The sequence below is a fragment of the Amblyraja radiata genome, chromosome 7 (genome assembly GCF_010909765.2).
Source record: "Amblyraja radiata isolate CabotCenter1 chromosome 7, sAmbRad1.1.pri, whole genome shotgun sequence".
In the NCBI taxonomy this organism is placed as follows: Eukaryota; Metazoa; Chordata; class Chondrichthyes; order Rajiformes; family Rajidae; genus Amblyraja; species Amblyraja radiata.
The window spans coordinates 5,331,616-5,351,914 of NC_045962.1; the positions used below are offsets into that span (position 1 = coordinate 5,331,616).

Sequence of the window (20,299 nt, forward strand, 5' to 3'; positions counted from 1 at the left end):
ATAATACCAGAATAGGTGGAGGGACAGGTAGTGTAGAGAAAGCAGGGACTCTGCAGAAGGATTTGGATAGGTTGGGAGAGTGGGCAGAGAAGTGGCAGATGGAGCATAGTGTAGCAAGGTGTGGAGTCATGCATTTTGGTAGTAGGAATAAAGACGTAGACTATTTTCTGAATGGGGAGAGGATCCAGAAATCGGAGGAGCAAAGGGACTTGTGAGTGCTGGCGCAGGATTTCCAAAAAGTTAATCTGCAAGTCGAATTGGTAGTAAAGAAAGCAAACTTAATGCTGGCATTTATTTCAAGAGGGCTTGTATTCAATAGACAATAGACAATCGACTAAAGGTGCAGGAGTAGGCCATTCGGCCCTTCGAGCCAGCACCTCCATTCAATGTGATCATGGCTGATCATCCCCAATCAGTACCCCGCTCCTACCTTCTCCCCATATTCCCTGACTCCGCTATCATTATGAGCCCTATCTAGCTCTCTCTTGAAAATATCCAGAGAACCGGCCTCCACTGCCCTCTGAGGCAGAGAATATTCAAAAACAGGAATGTAATACTGAGGCTCTATAAGGTGCTGGTCAGGCTGCATTTAGAATATTGTTAGCAATTATGAGCACCATATTTGAGGAAGGAATGTACTGGCTCTGGAGAGGGTCCAGAGGAGGTTTACAACAATGATCCCAGAAATGAGTGGGTTAACCTATGATGACCGTTTGTCGGCACTGGACGTACTCGCTGGAGCTTAGAAGGATAAGAGGGAACCTATTGAAACGTTCAGAATAGTGTAAGGCTTGGATAGCATGGATGTGGAGAGGATGTTTCCACTAGTGGGAGAGTCTAGGACTAGAGGACATCGCCTCAGAAATAAAGGACGTTCTGTTAGGAAGATGAAGATAAATTTATTTAGAGAATCTGTGAAATTCTTTGCCACAGAAGGCTGTGGAGGCCGTCAGTGGATATTTCTTAAGGCAGAGATAGATAGATTTTACTTCGGAGTCACGTGAGTGACTACGTGAAGAACCCCGCCAGGTCGCATGCGTGTCATATCGCTTTCACGCTTGCGAAACGACAGGCGGGGTGGAGCGTTCCCCCGCAGCGGTAAGTTTGAAACCGCGACCTGCAGGTAAGTGACTTACTCTGCGGTAGTGTTTGTCCCCGCGCTGTTTTTACACAGGGGGGGAAGCTGGACAAAATAGTGTCCACAAGTGCTGCGAGTGAAGCTGGCTGGGGAGGACCGCGAAGTTGCGGGAGCCAGCAGCAGCTGAAGGAACAAGCCCCGTAAGTGGGATCAGCTGTGCCGACTTTTGGTCCCGCGCCGGCCAGAACACCACGGCCGGGCGGGAGACTATTCAGAATGGGGCCGTCGACTTTGACAAACGGCAGGAGGTGGGGTGGAACGACGTTCCCCCGTAGCGACAGTTTAAACCTGGACCTGCAGGTAAGTGGAACGGCGGTCTTTATTCTCCCCATACTGTTTCACAGGTGGGGGAAACATGGAGAGCTGTGCAAACAACGGCAGGTGGCACAGGAATCACCCGTAAGGGAACAGCTGTGCCCGACTTCGCTCCGGCACCGGCCAGATTAAACACCATGGCTGGGCGGGAGACTATACAGAACGGAGCCGTTGGCTTTGACAAGTCAAAACAGCAGGAGGAGGGGTGGAAGGACATTCCCCCATAACGGCAAGTTTTAAGCCTGGACCTGCAGGTAAGTGATACTGCGGTCTTTATTGTTCCCATACTGTTCTACAGGTGGAGGGGAACATGCACAAGGCAAAGAAGTCGACCAGAGCTGCGACAAAGCTGGCGGGGGAAGACCACGTAGTTGCGGACGCCAGCAGTGGCCGGCGGCACAGGAATCACCCGTAAGGGAACAGCTGTGCCCGACTTCGCCCCGCACCGGCCAGATTAAACACTGCGTCTGGGCGGGAAGGCAAAAGAGTCGGTGACTGATGAGTTCGACTTTGAGCAGCCGCGAGCGGCCGGCGACTGTGAGCGCTGGAGCCGGTTGGAACGGCTTATGGAGCAAAAGCTCCAACATGACAGACTCCGGGAGATGGAGTCTAGTCACCGTGGGGATATAAAAAACACCCACAGCAGCACCTTACGTAGGGCTGCACAGTGCATCTCCCTCGTCAGAGGGGAGTACTGGGGGGTCAATTCTGCGCTGACCCTGAAGAGGGGTTTTGACGAACAAAACTACAAGTATGCAGGTGGTGCAGCAAGGCAAAATCTACTGGTCATGGTGTCCAAATACATACAGCCAGACCACGATGGACACCACTGCAAAAATACTTGGGACCAGGAAACTGCGTATCCCTGAATGTTCCAGTCGTGGAAATAGCATCTGGAAACATGTCGGAGCAGGACTTAGAAAAACCCTGGGGCTCATAAAGGCGACAACATTAAGGATCTCCTACAGCCAAAGACAGCACCCTTATGCACCCACCAGCAGAACAAGAGAAGCTGGTGAAAGCTCAAAGGCCGGGCATACAGGACAGCGGTCTTTTAGACCATAGCCCAGACCGGCCTTTCTGGAAGATGCGCAAACCCCCAACCCAAAAACAAACCCAGACACCGGCGCCTCAACCTCCACAAAGACTACACAGAAGAAGCAAACTTCCACTGGTAACAATGAAGGTAGGTGGGTCTGGTCCCTTACAAATTATAGGAAGAGTAGATAATACACATATTTGTGGGAGATTACACTCTTTTGGATACATGGTGTATATCAACTACAGACACTTATATCCTAAGCAGTATCCAGGGATATACCATTGAATTGTGCAAAAGGGGTAATGGGTAAACCCAACACGATTGGCTGGAATTTGTGTCTTATATCTTTACCAAAAACAAAATAGATGGTGACAGTCGCATCATCATAGAATTGACCAAATTGAATACATTGTACTACATATTCAGTACAAAATGGGAACTGGTAACTGCTAAAGAACTGATTTCCAAAGGCTACTCCATGGCTAGCATCGACCTAAAAGATGCTTACTATTCGGTGCCTACACAGACTGATCATAAACGTTATTTTTTTTTTAATTCAACTGGATGGGGCAGCTCTGGCAGTATAGAGCTCTACCAAATACATAATCATATGATCATACTAATTGTGGGCTTAACTTTGGAGTTGGCCTAACTAGCTGTAACAGCCACCATACAATTGGGTGAAAACTGGGGTTATCATCCATCCAGTTAAATCTAAACTAACGCCTACCAACATAATGGATTATTTGGGGTTCACTATTGACAGCTCACATGTCGGTGACTTTACCAAAGGACAAGGCTACAGTCTTAACTGAGGCCTGCAACAACCCCACTGACATCAGTGAACCGTCTATCAGATTGGTAGCAAGGGTAATTGGCATATAGTGTCTTCCAACCACACAATTTGGACCTTTGTATTACCAAAAATCTACAAAGGGCAAAAATACAAGCACTCAAAGTTAATACTGGTCATTTCGACAGATCAATAAGCCACCAATCAAAGCTTATGGAATTAAAATGGTGGAGGGATAACATTCGGCATTGTTCCAACCCTATCGTTATCAGCAAACCCTTAGTGGTGCTACAAACTGATGCCAGTGCGCTTGGTTGGGGTACTACCAATTCCATCTCCATCTGTGGAGGTAGATGAAAGGCACAGGAGGCATCATTATCACAGACACTGGGCATAAACTACCTGGAAATGTGGGGTGCGTTCTATGGCCTAAAGTCATACTGCTCTGGGATAAATCACCAGCATGTTAGACTACAGAGTGACAATCTGACTAATACAATTTGGTAATGGTGTATCCAGAGAAATATTTGAATATCAGCTACTTACCTACCAGGTAACCCAAAATTCAGTGACAGACATCAGGTCACGCAAATTCAATAAAATAAGACTTAATCACCAGTTACCAAACTGTGTTTCTTGGGAACCAGACCCTGGGACAGCAGGGACAGATGCTTTTCACTGCATTGAGGGGGCAATTGTTTATCTATGCATTCCCTCCTTTTCTGCATCATCAGTCGGGTATTACGAAAAATACAACAAGACTCGGCGTCTGTTAATTGGTAGTGCCGATTGGCCTACTTAACCATGGTTCCCTGTGATACTCGACATGGGTTTTTACCATGTATCACCATCCTGAAACAACCAGATTATTGGTTCATCCCGTAACAGGGGAACCCATCCATGTCAAATACAACAGACCTATCAATTTGTAGAGTCTAAAGAAACCTCTACTGCAACTGGGACTGGCAGACCGAACATTGAACATTATCTCAGCGGGCCACAGACAGTCCACCAAAAAACTATCTGGTATACATCAGGAAATGGGAGATATATTGTCACAGAAACAACATCACCTACAGTTCGATGAACATAACGTCTGTTCTGGATATCCTGGCAGGCCTCCATTATGATGAGGGGCTCAGTTACAGTGCCATTAACTGCGCCAGAAGTTCCCTTTCAACATATCTATGGCGAGGATCAGAGCGTCATTCTGTTGGGACTCACCCCTGGTAACCAAACTTATGAGGGGAATTTTTAATATCAATCCCCCAAGAACCAGGTACTCTCTAAAATGGGATATGGGTATTGCCCTAACATTGCTAAGGAATTGGTCTCCAGCAACAGCTCTGTCCCTGCAAAGACTGACGCACAAAACAGTCATGCTGATGGCTTTGGTCACGGCACTAAGGGTACAGTCGTACATAAGTTAAGGCTGGACTATATGACTTCTTCAACAGGAATATAACGTTTCATATTACAAATTAGTCAAACAGAACAGACTCATCAGGCCTCAAAATAGAATTTAGGGATTACCCTACAGGTATCGTCTCTGTATAATAAGACAATTATTGTTATATATGGAGAACACCCAAAACATCTGAGGCTATGAGATGGCACTACTAATCAGCCACAAACAACCCACAAAAAAGTGTCGGTTCATACTATTTCCAGATGGCTGAAACAGGTTTTAACAACAGCTGGGGTGGATACTAATATATTCAAATCTTATTCCACCAGGGCTGCAGCTACATCGGCAGCTATGGAGTTGGATGTACCAATGGACCAAATCCTCGAGACAGCAGGATGGATAAGGGGAAAATGTTCCAACTATTCTACCACAAACCAGTAGTTAAACCTGGAATTTTGCAGAGTCAATTTTAAGTTCTGTAATATAATTTCACCCCATAAATAGGGGCTATAATTGTTGTTAATAATTTATCATGGATCTCAATGTTGGATTCATGTCTAAACATGTTAACACAATTCCTCCCACAGTCAATTAAGGCAGATGTGATGCATGGACTCGTTTCCACGGCATTAAATCACAGAGCTTTGAAATCTTCACGTAGTCACTCACGTGACTCCGAAGTAAAATAGTAAGATTAAACGAGAACTTAAAGGGCTTTCTCATGGTGTGACCTGAAGCAAGACTTAACAAGAGTTTAACATCGTGGGAACCTCTGCGATAGCAGTACGGCATTCGTGGACGACCGAGGACCTCCGTGGCACTAACGGCAGGTAGTCGTGTAACTTTGTAAGGTCGGGAGAAAATTCAAACATTTTTGAATTTCTCCAAGAGTGACTTGAGCAGCGTTGCAACATTGTATGAACGCAGATGCCAGTGCGATATCCGTGCGATATCCGTAATGACTCTTGCGGGTACCGTGGGAACTAAACCCGGAAGCTTGACAGAAGGGACATAAGGTGAGTAAAAAAGGTGGTCTTAATATCGCCAATGGACCATGTGTCCATCGAGGACGTCCCACCTAATTGTCATTGTTTGAGAATCTTTTTCACAGTAAGACTTGCAGAAATGCCTCTCAGAAAAGCGCAAAGAAAGGGGTCAAAGAAAGTCAGAAAGTTTTTAGCCATGCAGGTAAATGAGGAGGAAACTCAGCAAGAGAGACAGGTGGAGAGGCAAGAGGAGATGCCAGAGATACCACTGCCTGTGGGCTCCTTGGAGCAGGGAGAGGGTGATCAAGGTGGATTTGAGATTGCCTCCCCAGTAGTGAGTATCTATAACAATATATTAGTTTATGTACAGGAGAACAATTTAATGTTATCCATGATTTAAAAACATACAATGTTACAGATGTAAAAGTGCTGTTTTTGCAGGGAACAGACAGACTTTTATAAGATAAATTAAAGGAAACTGCAAAAACAGCACTTTTACATCTGTAGCTTTGTATGTTTTTAAATCATGGATAACATTAAATTGTTAAAAGGAAACAGGCCCTTTGGCCCAACTTGCCCACACTGTCCCAGCTACACTAGTCCTACCTGCCTGAGTTTGGTCCATATCCCTCCAAACCTGCCCTATTCATGTACCTGTCTAACTGTTTCTTAAACGTTGGGATAGTCCCAGCCTCATCTACCTCCTCTGGCAGCTTGTTCCATACACCCACCACCCTTTGCGTGAATTACCTTTTCTGATTTTATGTTTCCCAGATTTAATGTACGTATAATCTAAGGCTCTACTGAACTTCAGGGCATTTAAAATGCGTGGGATAGGAATGCGAACGACAATGCCACAATGTTTGATGGCTTTTATTTGTTTTTATTTGTGCGGAAGGGTCTGCTGAGAAAACAACAGTGTGTGAAAGGGAGAAATAATCATCGCTCAATTCATGGGCACCTTTCATATCTTTCATATTGTTTCAGGAACATGCCAAAGTAGTACTTTACAAATATCATTACAGTTACGAAGGCTGGCACAAAGGCGCAGCGGTAGACTGGCTGCCTTACAGTGCTAACAGCACCAGAGACCCAGGTTGGAACCAAACAACAGGTGCTGTCTGTACGGAGTTTGCACGTTCTCCCTGTGACCCGCGAGGGTTTTCTCTGACATTTCGGTTTCCTCCCACACTCCAAAGATGTACAGGTTAATTGGCATGGTATAAATGTAAAATTGTCCCTAGTGTGTGTTCCATAGTGTTAATGTGTGGGGATCGCAGATCGTTGCGGACTTGGAGAGCCGAAGGACCCGTTTCCGCGCTGTATCTCTAAATTAAACTAATCTGAAAATAAATTATTATACATTATTGGCAGTTTGTGTAGCTGCAAGATAAAATTTGGAATTGTACAATGAATATACTTTTCAAATGCATATTATACATGAGAAATCCTAAAAATAGATATGAATTTGAATCTTGTGGTAGGATTTGGTCACAAATGATAGCTTCTTTCATTTTTACCACAATTTTGTGAAACATGCGTGCAAATTTTAGATGCTGGAGACTTTACTGTTGAGAGCAAAGAGAGAGCAAGAATACGTTAGATGGAAGCTGTTTGCATTTCAATTCACATGTGACTATCTTGGCAGTTCATTGCTGCAGATTGACTGCAAATCAATCTGTAATATACGAGGTTATGATTAATTGTCAACTGCTGTTCTCTCCGCAGGGGCTGTAGATTCACAGTTCTATGTTTGAATGCAATTTTTGAGGTGAAAAATGTAATTATATATAAAATAAAAGTCTGTAAATTAAGGAGAACGAGCTTGTTTTTTCCCCCTCAATTTGTTTTAACAGTGCTGCCATCATCATTATATTTTTCTACTAGAAATTTGATATTATACGCTATTCCACAGCATTTTAAATCATATTGAGTTTATTATTTTAGGTGACGAGATGGTAATAGCTCAGACAATAATCTTGCTCAAGATGTTTATTCCATGGCAGCATTCTGATTCATTTGTTGCGCACTCACTTGCCTTGTTGAAACAGTGGGGAATATACATTAATAGCTGAAACTAAATCACTCAAAACATTCAAAATTGTTTTCAGAGGTCTTTCACATAACACTGCTGTTCTGCAGCCAGTTAACAGTCCATCAAAGATGTATGATTTAAGATTTGTGATGGAAGAAAGCAGAAAAAATATTTCACCCCAGGTATTAAGTTTAGTTCTAAACTTTTCTTCTGTGACTAAGCGCTTTTGCTAGTCTTTCTATTTTGAGCCCTCTGCGCTTCCAAAAATACACAATACAATTGGGTTGAATTGACATTATTCCCAAAGTTATCATTCTATAAGCTTTAGACATAACAAGGAATATTTCTGAAGAATGTTTTCTGAAGAAGGGTCTCAACCCAAAACGTCACCTATTCCTTTTCTCCAGAGATGCTCTCGGACCCACAAGTTACTCCAGCATTTTGTGTCTATCCTCAGTTTAAAACAGCATCTGGAGTTCCCTCCTACACAAGGGATATTTAAAAGAGCAGAGCATTTCTCAAGTACATAACTGCGATTTTCTCAACTAATCTCTGCAATAACTCCAGCATATCTAAAGTCAAAATAAAGACATACTTCAACCAGTTTTAGTTCATTGATGATCTTTCTCAGTCAATCACAATACCATACTCTTTCTCATTTCTTTAATATGTGATTGTTTCAAGTATGTATATGACTGGCAGCTGACTGTGTAGGAAGGAACTGCAGATGCTGGTTTAAACCGAAGATAGACACAAAATGCTGGAGTAACAGCGGGACAGGCCGCATCTCTGGAGAGAAGGAATGCGTGAGGTTTTCGGGTCGAGACCCTTCTTCAGACTGACTGGCAGCTGCTTCTGAATTAGATCAATTTTGTTCAAATCTGTAAAAGTGCTACCTAGATATTTAAGGTCAGTAATTGTTCGAGCTAAGGAATCGAAGTCAAAGTCAATTTTATTCGTCACATGCACCCGAAGGTGCAGTGAAATGAATTTGCCAGCAGCGATACACTTAAAAAGAACACACAATACACAATAAGATTTAACACAAACATCCACCACAGCATTCTTCACTGTGGTGGAAGGCACAAAGTTCAGTCAGTCCTTCTCCTTTGTTCACCCGTGGTCGGGGCCATGAACCCTCCATAGTCGCCGCTACGGACGTCCGGATGTACAAGCCCTCTCATCGGGATGATCTAAACTCCGACGTCGGGACGGTCGTACACACTCCGCGGCTTGGAGTGCCCGAATCTGCACTTTCTTACTGGAGACCATGGCTACAGGATGTTAGAGTCCGCAGGCCAGCGGTCGGAGCTCTTCTCCGGCGATCCCCGGCGAGGGATCCCAGACTCCGGATGGTAAGTCCACACCGTGGCTAGAAGCTCCACAGACCACAGCCCCATGATGTCAAAGTCACCAGGCCAGCGATCGGAGCACTCCTTCTGCCAACCCCCGGCAAGGGTTCGCCCGCTCCGCGATGGAAAAAGTCCACACTGCGCCCGCTGCTGTAACTCTGGTCCCGACTTCTGGAAAGGCCGCTCCAATCCATGCTGTTAGGTCGTGTGGGAGGCCACATGGGAAAAGTCGCCTCTCTGTCGAGGAGGCGACTGAAAGCGGTTCCCCCCCTTCCCCACCCCCTACACAAGACACACCGAGAGGCACTAAAACAAACCTTTGGAAACACTAAAAAAAACAAAAAAAGTCGAAATAACGAACACGCTGCTGGCAGGGCAGCTGTCTCAGGATGGTCTCATTAGTGAGATATGTTTGATCATTTTCACTCCTGCCATGTTTAAAGTTACAATTAGAAAAGATTAACTGTTTGCAAAGTTTCAGAATAAAAAAATGTGCTGTAGAGATGTGGGAATATAACTTTTATTTTTCCATTGATTAATTAATTTCATAATAAAGGAGTCAAACTAACATTTTTCGCGTTGCCTGGATATCCCAAAAATTTGCACTGAAATGTAATCATTGGCACAAAAAGATGGTCAGCTAGATCGAATCATGCTTGATGGTGTTGAATGACAATTGTAAGTTTTTATAGATGGGTCTGCAGTGGAGAGATTTTGCAGCTTTGAATTCCTGGACATTAACATCTTGGACAACTTGTCCTTGGCCAGCACAAAGGTATAATCACAAAGAACCTTTCTTCAAAGTTTAAAGAAATTTGGCATGTCACTGAACACTCTAACAAACCTCCACAGATGCAAGAGTCCCAGATGGAACAATGAAATTCTTACTTGCAGCAGCACAACATAATATGTAAACATAGTACATTGTAAACAATGTCATAAATGAGCAAAGAAAGTTCAGTGTGTGTATATGTACACATATTTACATATATACGGATATATGTCTATATATATATATATAGACATATATATAGATCTGTTATATGTAAATATGTAAACATATATACAGATCTGTATATATGTAAATATATGTGTATATATATATATGTGTGTGTGTGTGTGTGTATATATATGTACAATTATATACAAATATATATATGTGTACACACACACACATATATATACACACATACAATCACATGATGGACACACACATAAAAATCAAACAAACAATAATAGTGCAATAATAACAATAATAGTCTACGTAGTTCAGAGCTTATTTGAGGTTGGAGTGTTTAATAGCCTGATGGCTGTAGGGAAGAAGTTGTTCTGGAACCTGGTCGTTACAGCTTTCAGGCTCCTGTACCTTCTTCCCGATGGCAGTGGTGAAATGTGCGTGTGGCCAGGGTGGTCTGGCTCTCTGATGATGCTGGCTGCCTTTTAAAAAAATATATCCTGATTGGTTGCATAATGACCTAGTACAGTAATTCTGTAGGCTGCAGAGAGTGGTGGCCTCCGCCCAGCCCATCACTGGCACAGCTTACCGAATAGCGAAAGGCCTGGATAGAGTGGATGTGGGGAGGATGTTTCCACAAGAGGGAGAGTCTAGGACCAGAGGGCACAGCCTCAGTATTAAAGGACGTTCCTTTCGGAAAGAGATGAGGAGGAATTTCTTTAGTCAGAGGGTGGTGAATTTGTGGAATTCTTTGCCACAGAAGGCTGTGGAGGCCACGTCAAGGGATATTCTTAAGGCAGAGATAGATAGATTCTTGATTAGTACCGGTGTCAGGGCTTATGGGGAGAAGGTCGGAAAATGGCATTAGGAGGGAGAGATAGATGACGATTGAATGGTGGAGTAGATTGATGGGCCAAATGGCCTAATTCTGCTTCTATCACATGACCTTTCTTCACCATCAGAAGCATCTACATAAGGTGCTGCCCCAAGAACGTGGCATCTATCATCAGGAATCCCCATCAATCGGGCCATGTTCTCTTCTTGTTGCTGCTGTCAGGCAGGAGTTACACAAACCTGACGTCACATACCCAGTAGTTTCAGGAACGGCTACTTACCTACAACTATCAGGTTCTCACAGCGATGTGCACCGACCTGACCCTATCTCGGCAATGGAACATTATTCAGATTCAGGGGGTGACATTGTCTAACCTAACAGACTGGGGTCTGTTGGATAGAAAGTCCAATATCCAGTTGCAGAGGGAGGGGTCGATGCCCAGGTCGTTGAGTTTCGTGATCAGTTTGGAGGGGATAATGGTGTTAAATGCTGAGCTAAAGTCGACGAACAGCATTTTCATGTAGGTGTCTCGCATTCTCACGTAGGTCTCCTGGACCATCTCTTGCACTACCATGGACTTGTTTTATTTCTAGTTGTACTTTACACTAACGTCCTTTTTGATGCAGTCTTTTGCTTTTTACTGTCTTGTAGAATGTTATGTATACTTGATATTTTTGTGTGCCTTGTCTGAGTCTGTGTGCATGTGATGCTGCAGCAAAGCAGATTTTGATTTTACCCATAAGTGCATACAGGGAAAAAAGTGTAACCCGAGAGAGAATCTCAGGAATTGAAGCAGTCAATGTGTGGAGCCACAGGAGATGGGTAAGGTCCTCAATGAGTATTTCTCAGTATTAAAGGACGTTCCTTTCGGAAAGAGATGAGGAGGAATTTCTTTAGTCAGAGGGTGGTGAATTTGTGGAATTCTTTGCCACAGAAGACTGGAGGCCACGTCAAGGGATATTCTTAAGGCAGAGATAGATAGATTCTTGATTAGTACCGGTGGGATTGACTTTTACATTTTGTTGTACCATGTGCAATGACAATAAAGAGATTCATTCATTCATTCATTCTACTCTGCTTTTACCGTGAGAGTCAATGGAGGTGTCTTGAGGATAAGTCAGTATTACGGTCAATGAAGTGCTGAGGGTCCTGATGCATATGAAGGTAGACAAATCTCCCAGGCATGATCAGATATAACCAAAGATACTGTGGGAAGCTAGAGAGATAATTGCAGGGGTTGAGATTTACGAGTCCTTATTAAATACAGGTGCCAGGAGACTGGAGGGTGGCAAATGTTGTGCCTCTATTTAAGAAGGGCTGCATGGAAAAGCCTGGAAGCTTCAGGCCAGTGAGCCTAACATCTGTGGTTGGTTGAAGTCACCAGAGAGTATTCTGAGGGATAGGATATACATGCATTTAGATGGACAAGGGCTGATTAGGGATAGTCAGCACGGTTATGTACGTGGGAGGTCGTGTTTCACAAACCTGATTGAGCTTTTCTGGAGATGTGACCAAAAAGGTTGATGAGGGCCGAGATGTAGGCATTGTATACATGGATTTTAGCTGGGCATTTGACAAGGTTTCGCTTGGTAGGCAGTTCTGGAAGGTTAGATCGCATGCGATCCAAGGAGAGATAGCTGAATGGATAGAAAATTGGCTTCATGGCAGGAAAAAGAAGATTATGGTGGGAGGTTATTTATTGGACTGGAGGCCTGTGACTAATGGTGTGCCTCAGGGTTCGGTGCTGTTTGTCATCTATGTCAATGATTTGGATGAGAATGTACAAGGCATGATTAGCAAGTTTGCAGATGGCACAAAATTGGGTGGCATTGTTCTTAGTGAACATTTGTCAAAAAGTCACAGATTTTTCAAAGAACAATTGTCAAAGGTTGTCTAAAATTGCAGCAGAATTTTGATTTTTTTGGGCAGGTGGGCTGAGGAATGGTTGATGGAGTTTAATACATATAAATGCAAGGTGTTGCATTTTTGGAAGTCAAACACCTCAAATAAAATCATCAGAGGAATAGATCGGGGATTGAGAATCACAGGACGTACATAGTGAATGGCGGGTTTCCTTGGGAATGTTGTAGAACAGAGGCTCCTCGGAGTGTGGGTACATAGTTCCTTGAAAGTGGCGTCACAGGTAGATAGGGTGGTCAAAAAGCTTTTCGGCACCTTGGCCTTCATCAGCCAGAGTATTGTGTATAGAAGTTGGGAGGTCATCTTATACTTCTATAAGACATTGGTGAGGTGACATTTAGAGTATTGTGTTCAGTTTTGGTTCCCTTGTTGTAGGAAAGATGTCATGCTGGATCGGGTGCAGAGAATATTTACGAGGATGTTGCCAGGACTCGAGGGCCTGAGCTACAGGGAGACGTTGAGCAGGCTAGGACTTTATTCCTTGAAGTGCAGGAGATGAAGGGTGATCTTATAGAAGTGTATAAAATCATCAGAGGAATAGATCGGGGATTGAGAATCAGAGGACATAGGTTTGAGGGGGGAATGATTTAGTAAGAACCTGAGAGTTAACGTTTTTACACAAATGGCAGTAGGTGTATGGAATGAGCTGTCAGAGGAAGCATTTGGAGCAGGTACTGTCGCAACGTTTAAGAAACATTTAGACAAATACATGGATAGGATAAGTTTAGAGGGATATGGGCCAAATGCAAGCTGATTGGACTAACGTAGATGGGGCATGGTGGTTGGCGTGGGCCATTTGAGCTGAAGGGCCTGTTTCCATGCTGTATGACTCCATGACCCTTACCTTACCGTACTTACCCATATGACAATAAACTCAACTTGACGAGTTAAATCATTTTCATCCTCACCCATGCAGTTCAATTTAAGCTCATTTCAAAAGATGATGGTCTGATACATTCTGAGTTTTTTCCAAACCGAGGACTGAACAAAATATACAAAAAATCCTTTCATAGAAAATGGTACGCTTTAAAAATGTTTCCATGTCTTCGCATGGTAAGTAATCTAAGCAGCAACATGGAAACAGCATATGTGAATACTGTACTGTGCAGATCATCCTAAATGAGTCTAAAAGGGGTTTATGAGGTGCCACCTAGTGGTTAGGCCACATACTGAGTGAACCCTCGGCACTTGGGCTGACGTGACTGTGTTTGGCGGAAGGAGTCGTCACGTGGTTAGTGGGTGTGCCCTGGTATATAGAGCCCTGGGAAAACCCTCCCCAGTCGCGTGTGTGTTGTTCTCTGTATTACCTCAATAAAGCTCACTTTGATTCACAACGCATAGCTCCCCATATTTACATATTAAAAGAAGGGGACCTCTTTGTAATAGTTGTAGGACGTGCAGAGGGAAATGAGCCAGAACTTCCATTTTACTATTATACACTACATGAGTTAACTTAATCTAAAACCTGAATGGGCAATTTGTGTATTCATCGTGTATTCTGGAAATTCAGACCAGATGCTCTGTGTTTATGATATGAACACAAGGAGAACTCTGATCCTGCACATTGATGTCAAATGGTGGGGAGTGCCAATTTTGATGCCACTTGTACCAAGCTCATTTGAGCTCTGTAGGTGGCAAGGGTTATTCACTATAACAATAGAGAAATGTTTTGGTGTTAGTCATAGAAACAGGCTCTTCGGCCCAACTCATGCATGCGTTCAAGATGCCGCATCTAAGCTAGTCCTATTTACCCACATTTGGCCCATATCCATCTTAACTTATCCTATCCATGTACCAGTCCAAGTGTCTTTTAAAAGTTTTTATAGTTTTTCCCAATGTCTCCCCTATCTGTGATAAATGTTTATCTCAAAATAGTAAGATTAAACGAGAACTTACCAGTTTGAAATTTGATCTGTATTTTATGAGGAGTTACGATGAAGGATTACGTGAAGACCCCGTCCAGCACGCATGCGTGACATACTTCAAAGCAGCGGTGTGGAATCACAGAAAACACAATAATTGAAATAAACATAGTAAAGATAAGGAGAACTAAGATATCAGTTGATCTCTATAATTGAGGGTTGGAGCGGAGGGCACGTAATCCCTCATCGTAACTCCTCATAAAATACAGATCAAACTTCAAACTGGTAAGTTCTCCTTTAATCTTACTATTTTACTTCGGAGTCACGTGAGTGACTACGTGAAGATTTTAAAGCTCTGTGATTTCAAACCGTGTAACAGTCCATACTTCACTAGCTGCCAAAGTCATCCAAGGGAGGATGTATGTTATCGTAATCAAACCTGAATCTGTTTGTAAAACAACAATGGTATTATTTGAAAATAATAAGAAAGAAATTAATGCTCCCCCGGGCTAAATTATATATTTTTTGCAGCGTCTAAAATTCTCTCTGCAAGTGAAACAGGTTTTAATGGCTTGTTGTAGAATGTTTGAAAGTTCTTCCCATGGACCACCCCGCTGTTACCAGGTTAGGTCCAGTGGCACATCCATACTGTTAGCCACCGACGTGGATGCTGCTCTGGTGGAGTGAGGTGTGTAAATATCGGTATCCACTCCAGCAGCTCCCAATACCTGTTTGAGCCATCTAGCGATGGTTTGACTCGGTACCCTGACCCAGTGGCTTTTTTGTGGCTGACCCATTTTGTCTCCCTCGGGAATTTTAGGTTGTGTTGATATATTGTAGAAGGTGTCACGACATATAATGGTGGTCAGGTGGGTATGCCCGGAATTCCATAATGAGTCCCGAAGTAGCTGGTCTGCTCAGTTTTACCAGCTCCTGAATGGTGAATGTTATTTGGTCTGATGTTATGACCATATTGTCCAGTCTGAGTAGGTAAAAGACTGGACCCTAATGCTGAGACTAAGCCATCAGCATGGCCGTATACAGGGTAGCTGTTTTCAGAGTAAGGAATCTGGCTGGTGGCCATCCCTTAGGTATGTCAGGACAACACTGACATCCCAGATCTTAGTATATATAGGTCTAGGGATTTTGAATAGAAGGTACCTCTCATTAATTTGGCCACCAGTGGACGAGACCTATGGCCTGTTTCCCTTGGTGCCTGTCTTAGATAGGCTGACAGTGCACTTCTGGCACATTTGATAGTGCTATAGTTCAGACCTTCATCATACTGGAGAGATATTGTTTCTTGGTGGAAAGTCGGTGAGATGCTGTCATCGTGTTCATGGTTCTATTTGACAATCCCAGCTCCATCAAAAGGTCTTTTTGGAATCTGCAACCCAGTAGGCTTATTCTGTCATGGCATGGGTGACTTACGCCTGATACAGGGTGGATCAGTAGATCTGGTCCGTGGGGAATGGTCATGGGTTTCAATGACCTCAAGGATCACTGGGAACCATGGCTGTGTAGGCCAGTCGGGTACTAACTAAAGTCCGAAGCAAAATTCATCTGTATTTTGCGTAGTACCTGACTGATGAGGCAGAAAAGGGGAGAAAACATAGAGATTAGTTCCCCCCCCCCCCCCAGTTCAGCGAGAATGTATCCATCGCCGCTGCCTCAAGGTCTGGTTCCCATGCAACATATATCGGTACGTGGTGATTCAGTCGGAATGCAAAGAAATCGATATCTGATGTTCCATATTGCTTTGTAATTTCAGCAAATACTTTGGTTTAACATGTCTGCCACAGTATTTAGCTCACCTGGTAGGTAAGTTGCTGATAGCCAAATATGTTTGACGACATACCATTACCAAATTGTGTTAATCAAATTGTCACATGATATCGATTTTATTCTGCCCATGTGGTTTAGTATAGGCCACCACTGTGATATTGTCAAATTATAAACGAACATGCAAAATGGTGCACTATTGAACAATATGCTTTTAACCCATAGAACGCACCCAACATTTCCAACTAGGTTTTATGTCCAGTGTCTGTATTGGTGATGACTCTAGATTAGTCCATTTACCACCTGTTCTGGATATGGGTTATTTTGTTTAAACGCTAGCACCTTAGCTCTAATGGAAAGGTCCAAGTTAAGTAGCTGGTAATGCTGCTACTAATTTCCCAATTACTCTTGCCACTTTAGTCGAATGGTTGGTTGATTGTTAACCATTAATTTGTTACAGGTTTGTGTCAATTATGCTGATTTCCCTTTTGGCAATGTAATAGACATGTGGACTGAGTTAATTGAATACCAGATAGTCCATAGTTGTGGATGGTGTCAACGTAGATTTATCTGGATTGTATGACAGAGCCCAGGCTAAATAGGTTTTTAGTAGCTAATGCTGCTGATTTAGCTAATTCCATGGTTTTGTCTGTTGTTAAATATCATCGAGATATGCCATGACAATATGTTTCCTTAATAGTGTCAGGGCTGGTTTGAATATCTTGGAAAAACAGTTTTGGCTCATATTTAGCCCATTAGTTAATAATTTATACTGCCATAGTTACCCTATGCAGGTAAATTTTAGGTATCTCCGATGATCTTTATGAATGGGTACTGAATAGTATGCATCTTTTAAATCGATGCCTACCATAAAGTATCCTTAGGAAATCCATGTTTGGCAGTTACAATTTCCATTAAAGTGTGTATACCTGGTGAAAGTATTCAATGTGGTTAAGTAAATGATGGTGCGACATTCACCATCTTTTTTGTTTTTTTGGTAAATTTAATACGGGTTCCAAAGGTTTATATTTAGACTTCTTTATGACCCCTTTGTATGTCTTCTCCAGTTCAGCTTGTCCCTCATGTTTCCTTTTTAGTGAGAGGGTAAAACCCCTTTGGGGTGCATGCTGAACTGGTGGCAAGTTTTTCTTAAATTCAATTTTGTCCTTGAATACTTTTGGTATATAACTACCAAGTGTGATAGTTCTTCATGCTTCCAAAACCAGGTGTGGTTCGCCGCCCCCCCCCCCCCCCCCCCCCCCCCCCCCCTCCCTGTTAGCACAATCCCCTCACCTTTTATGTGATGGTAGGAACCATACTCACCTACCTCCACTGTTGTTTAGTGGTGTGTTCATTTCTTCGGTTTCTGGTTCCTTGTCTGTCGGGGTGGTGTTGTTGGGGGATGGCACGTTTTCCATTGGGCCCGCTCTGGGTCCTGTCCTGAAAGACTTGCGGGGACGGTATGCGGGCCCCGAGCTTTCACCAGTACCATGAAGTAGACGACTACTGGTGGATGCGTAGAGGTTTTTGAGTGGTTTGCTCATTCCAGGTCCTGCCCTCATGAGGCCAAAATGTCTTGGATTCTTTGTCCAGATTTTAGGCTTGATTTGGTAATTCTTTGCCAAATAGCAGGATCTGTGGTTCTGAGGTCGGCGTTCTACACAGTCCTGCGAATTTTTGAGGTTGAGGGCAGGTTTTATGACCTCCTTCCCGAGGTTGCCAATCACATACTGTGTTGCACAGTAGAGCCAGGGTGTTTTGTCATGTCAACCCTGTCCATGGAATGAGCATGTGAAGTGATAGACGACGTCAGGGGTATCTACATTTTTTGAAATTTTAAGTTTTTTGGGTTTAAATACCCTGCTCAATGTACCCCCTGTAATGGCAGGCAGATTGAGCAAATGCAATTTTGGGGGAGGCGTGAATAAGTCCAACGCCTCAATGACTACCTGTCTTGGAGAGGTTTGAAGGACAGGTAGTAAGCTGGCCGCCAGTTTAGGCTGTAACGGCCGTCCCGCTCGTTGTGTTGCCACGTAGCGGTTCACCACACCCAGCAGCTCTTCCTGGTCCTGTACCTCAAGCATACTCCCGATTTTGTTCAGCCAGTGACCCCTCTTCTTGACCAGCCCAGCCCTGGTCACCAACGCTCCCCTCTGTTGAGGGAGATGCGATGGCCAGTGCTGTTAGTGCACTGGAGCGGGAGTGTCTGTGCTCCCTTGGCGAGCTTGCCCCAGCTCCCGAAACAAGTCTCGCTGGAGCTTTTGCTCCATGAGCCTTTCCATAAGGCTTGAAACGGTCACCTTTAGCCGCTCTCAGGTGGGAGTCTACTGTGCCGGGCTCTTCTGAGTGAACCGGCCGGTCCGACATCCGTTGTGCCTTACCACCAGCCCGCTGCAGTTGGTCGCCAACGTTCCCTTGAGCTATGCTGTCGGTGACTGAAGACCGCAGCGTGTGCAGTCCAGGTGCTGCCGGTCGCCCCCCACTGCTGGAATCCTCCTGGTCCATAGCAGCCCGACGTGGGAACGACCTTCCTTGGTGTTTCCCTGTTATGTTCCTATTTAAAATAAAGCAGAACAGGGTTTCGAAAACACCATGTCCTCAGAGTAAGATTTGCTTACCTGAAGGTCCGTTTTCGAATTGTTGCGGGAGAGCTCGTATTCCTGTCCGTCGCTGTGCACTGCGTGAGACACTATGTCGCGCATGCATGCTGGACGGGGTCTTCACGTAGTCACTCACGTGACTCCGAAGCAAAATGCTACTATAGTACACTCTTTTGTCTCTTGCATAAAACTTCATAAATTTTGGAATGAAATTTTTGGAATCGTCACAAAATTATTTAAAATAAAATTGAACCCCAATACAGAACTGATTATTTTCGGATCAATGGAAGCTGACTTCATTTCAAAAGTGTCTTCTTAATTATGGCCTAATAATGGCAAAAAAACTTATACTTACATTCTGGAAAAACGCACCCACACCAACGCTCAAGATGTGGATTTCAAATATGTCCGAAATGTTACATCTTGAAGATATGAGATTCGTCCTATCAGGCAAATCAGACCAATTCTTAAAGATTTGGTCTCCCTTTATCGACTTATTACAAGCATGTGGTGCAACACAACCTTAGAAATTAACTGTTTCAGAACCGGGTGAAGGGTGGGTAAAGATACGAAGCTGGTATTTCCCTTTCAACTTCTCTTTTTTTTTCTTTTTCCTTTTTCTCTTCACTACTCTTTTTTTCTTGTATCATCTCTCCTTTTTGTTTTCTCTCTTGGGTGTTACAGCTTTATGGGCTCTTTTTCTCTATTTGTTCACGAACTAACAATATCACTACTTTATATAATATTCTCTTTCTTTCTGTTCCTTGCTTTTCTCACTTTTTTCTTACTATTAAATTTAAAATAAGAAGTTGTACACAAAATGTAATATGTTATTCATGTTTTATATTATTGTACATTGCTTCTAATAAAAATGAGTACCTGCTTCAACAACCTCCTCTGGCAGCTTATTCCATGTACCCTCTGAGCGAAATTTTTGCCCTTTAAGTTCCTACAAAATCTTGCCCCTTTGACTTTAAACCAATATCTGGTTCTTGACTCCCTATCCTGGGTGAAAGACTCTGTATATTCACCATACTATTCCCCTTATGATGTTATACACCTCCATAAGATCACCTCCCACGCTCCTGCTCTGCAAGGAATAAAGCCCTCACCAACCCAACATTTCCAAATAGCTCAAGCCTTCAAGTCCCAGCAATATCCTCATAAATCTTCTCTGCACTCTTTCCAGCTTAATGACTTGCCTGGTGTTGTGTTTGGTTCAGTCTGCTGCTGTGGAGTCTAAGCCATTCATTGTCTTGCAGTGAGGTCTATGTAT

At 43.5% G+C, this 20,299-nt stretch overlaps 1 protein-coding gene across 1 annotated transcript in view; it reads right to left on the reverse strand.

Annotated features, from left to right (window-relative positions):
• The window catches only part of pth2r (parathyroid hormone 2 receptor), a 121,071-nt gene extending 102,143 nt beyond the window's left edge, over positions 1–18,928 (reverse strand). Inside the window, exon 1 of the mRNA XM_033024998.1 lies at positions 18,724–18,928. Within this exon, the coding sequence (XP_032880889.1) occupies positions 18,724–18,928 (205 nt within the window). The remainder of the gene's footprint in view (positions 1–18,723) is intronic.
• Positions 18,929–20,299: the final 1,371 nt, after the last annotated feature.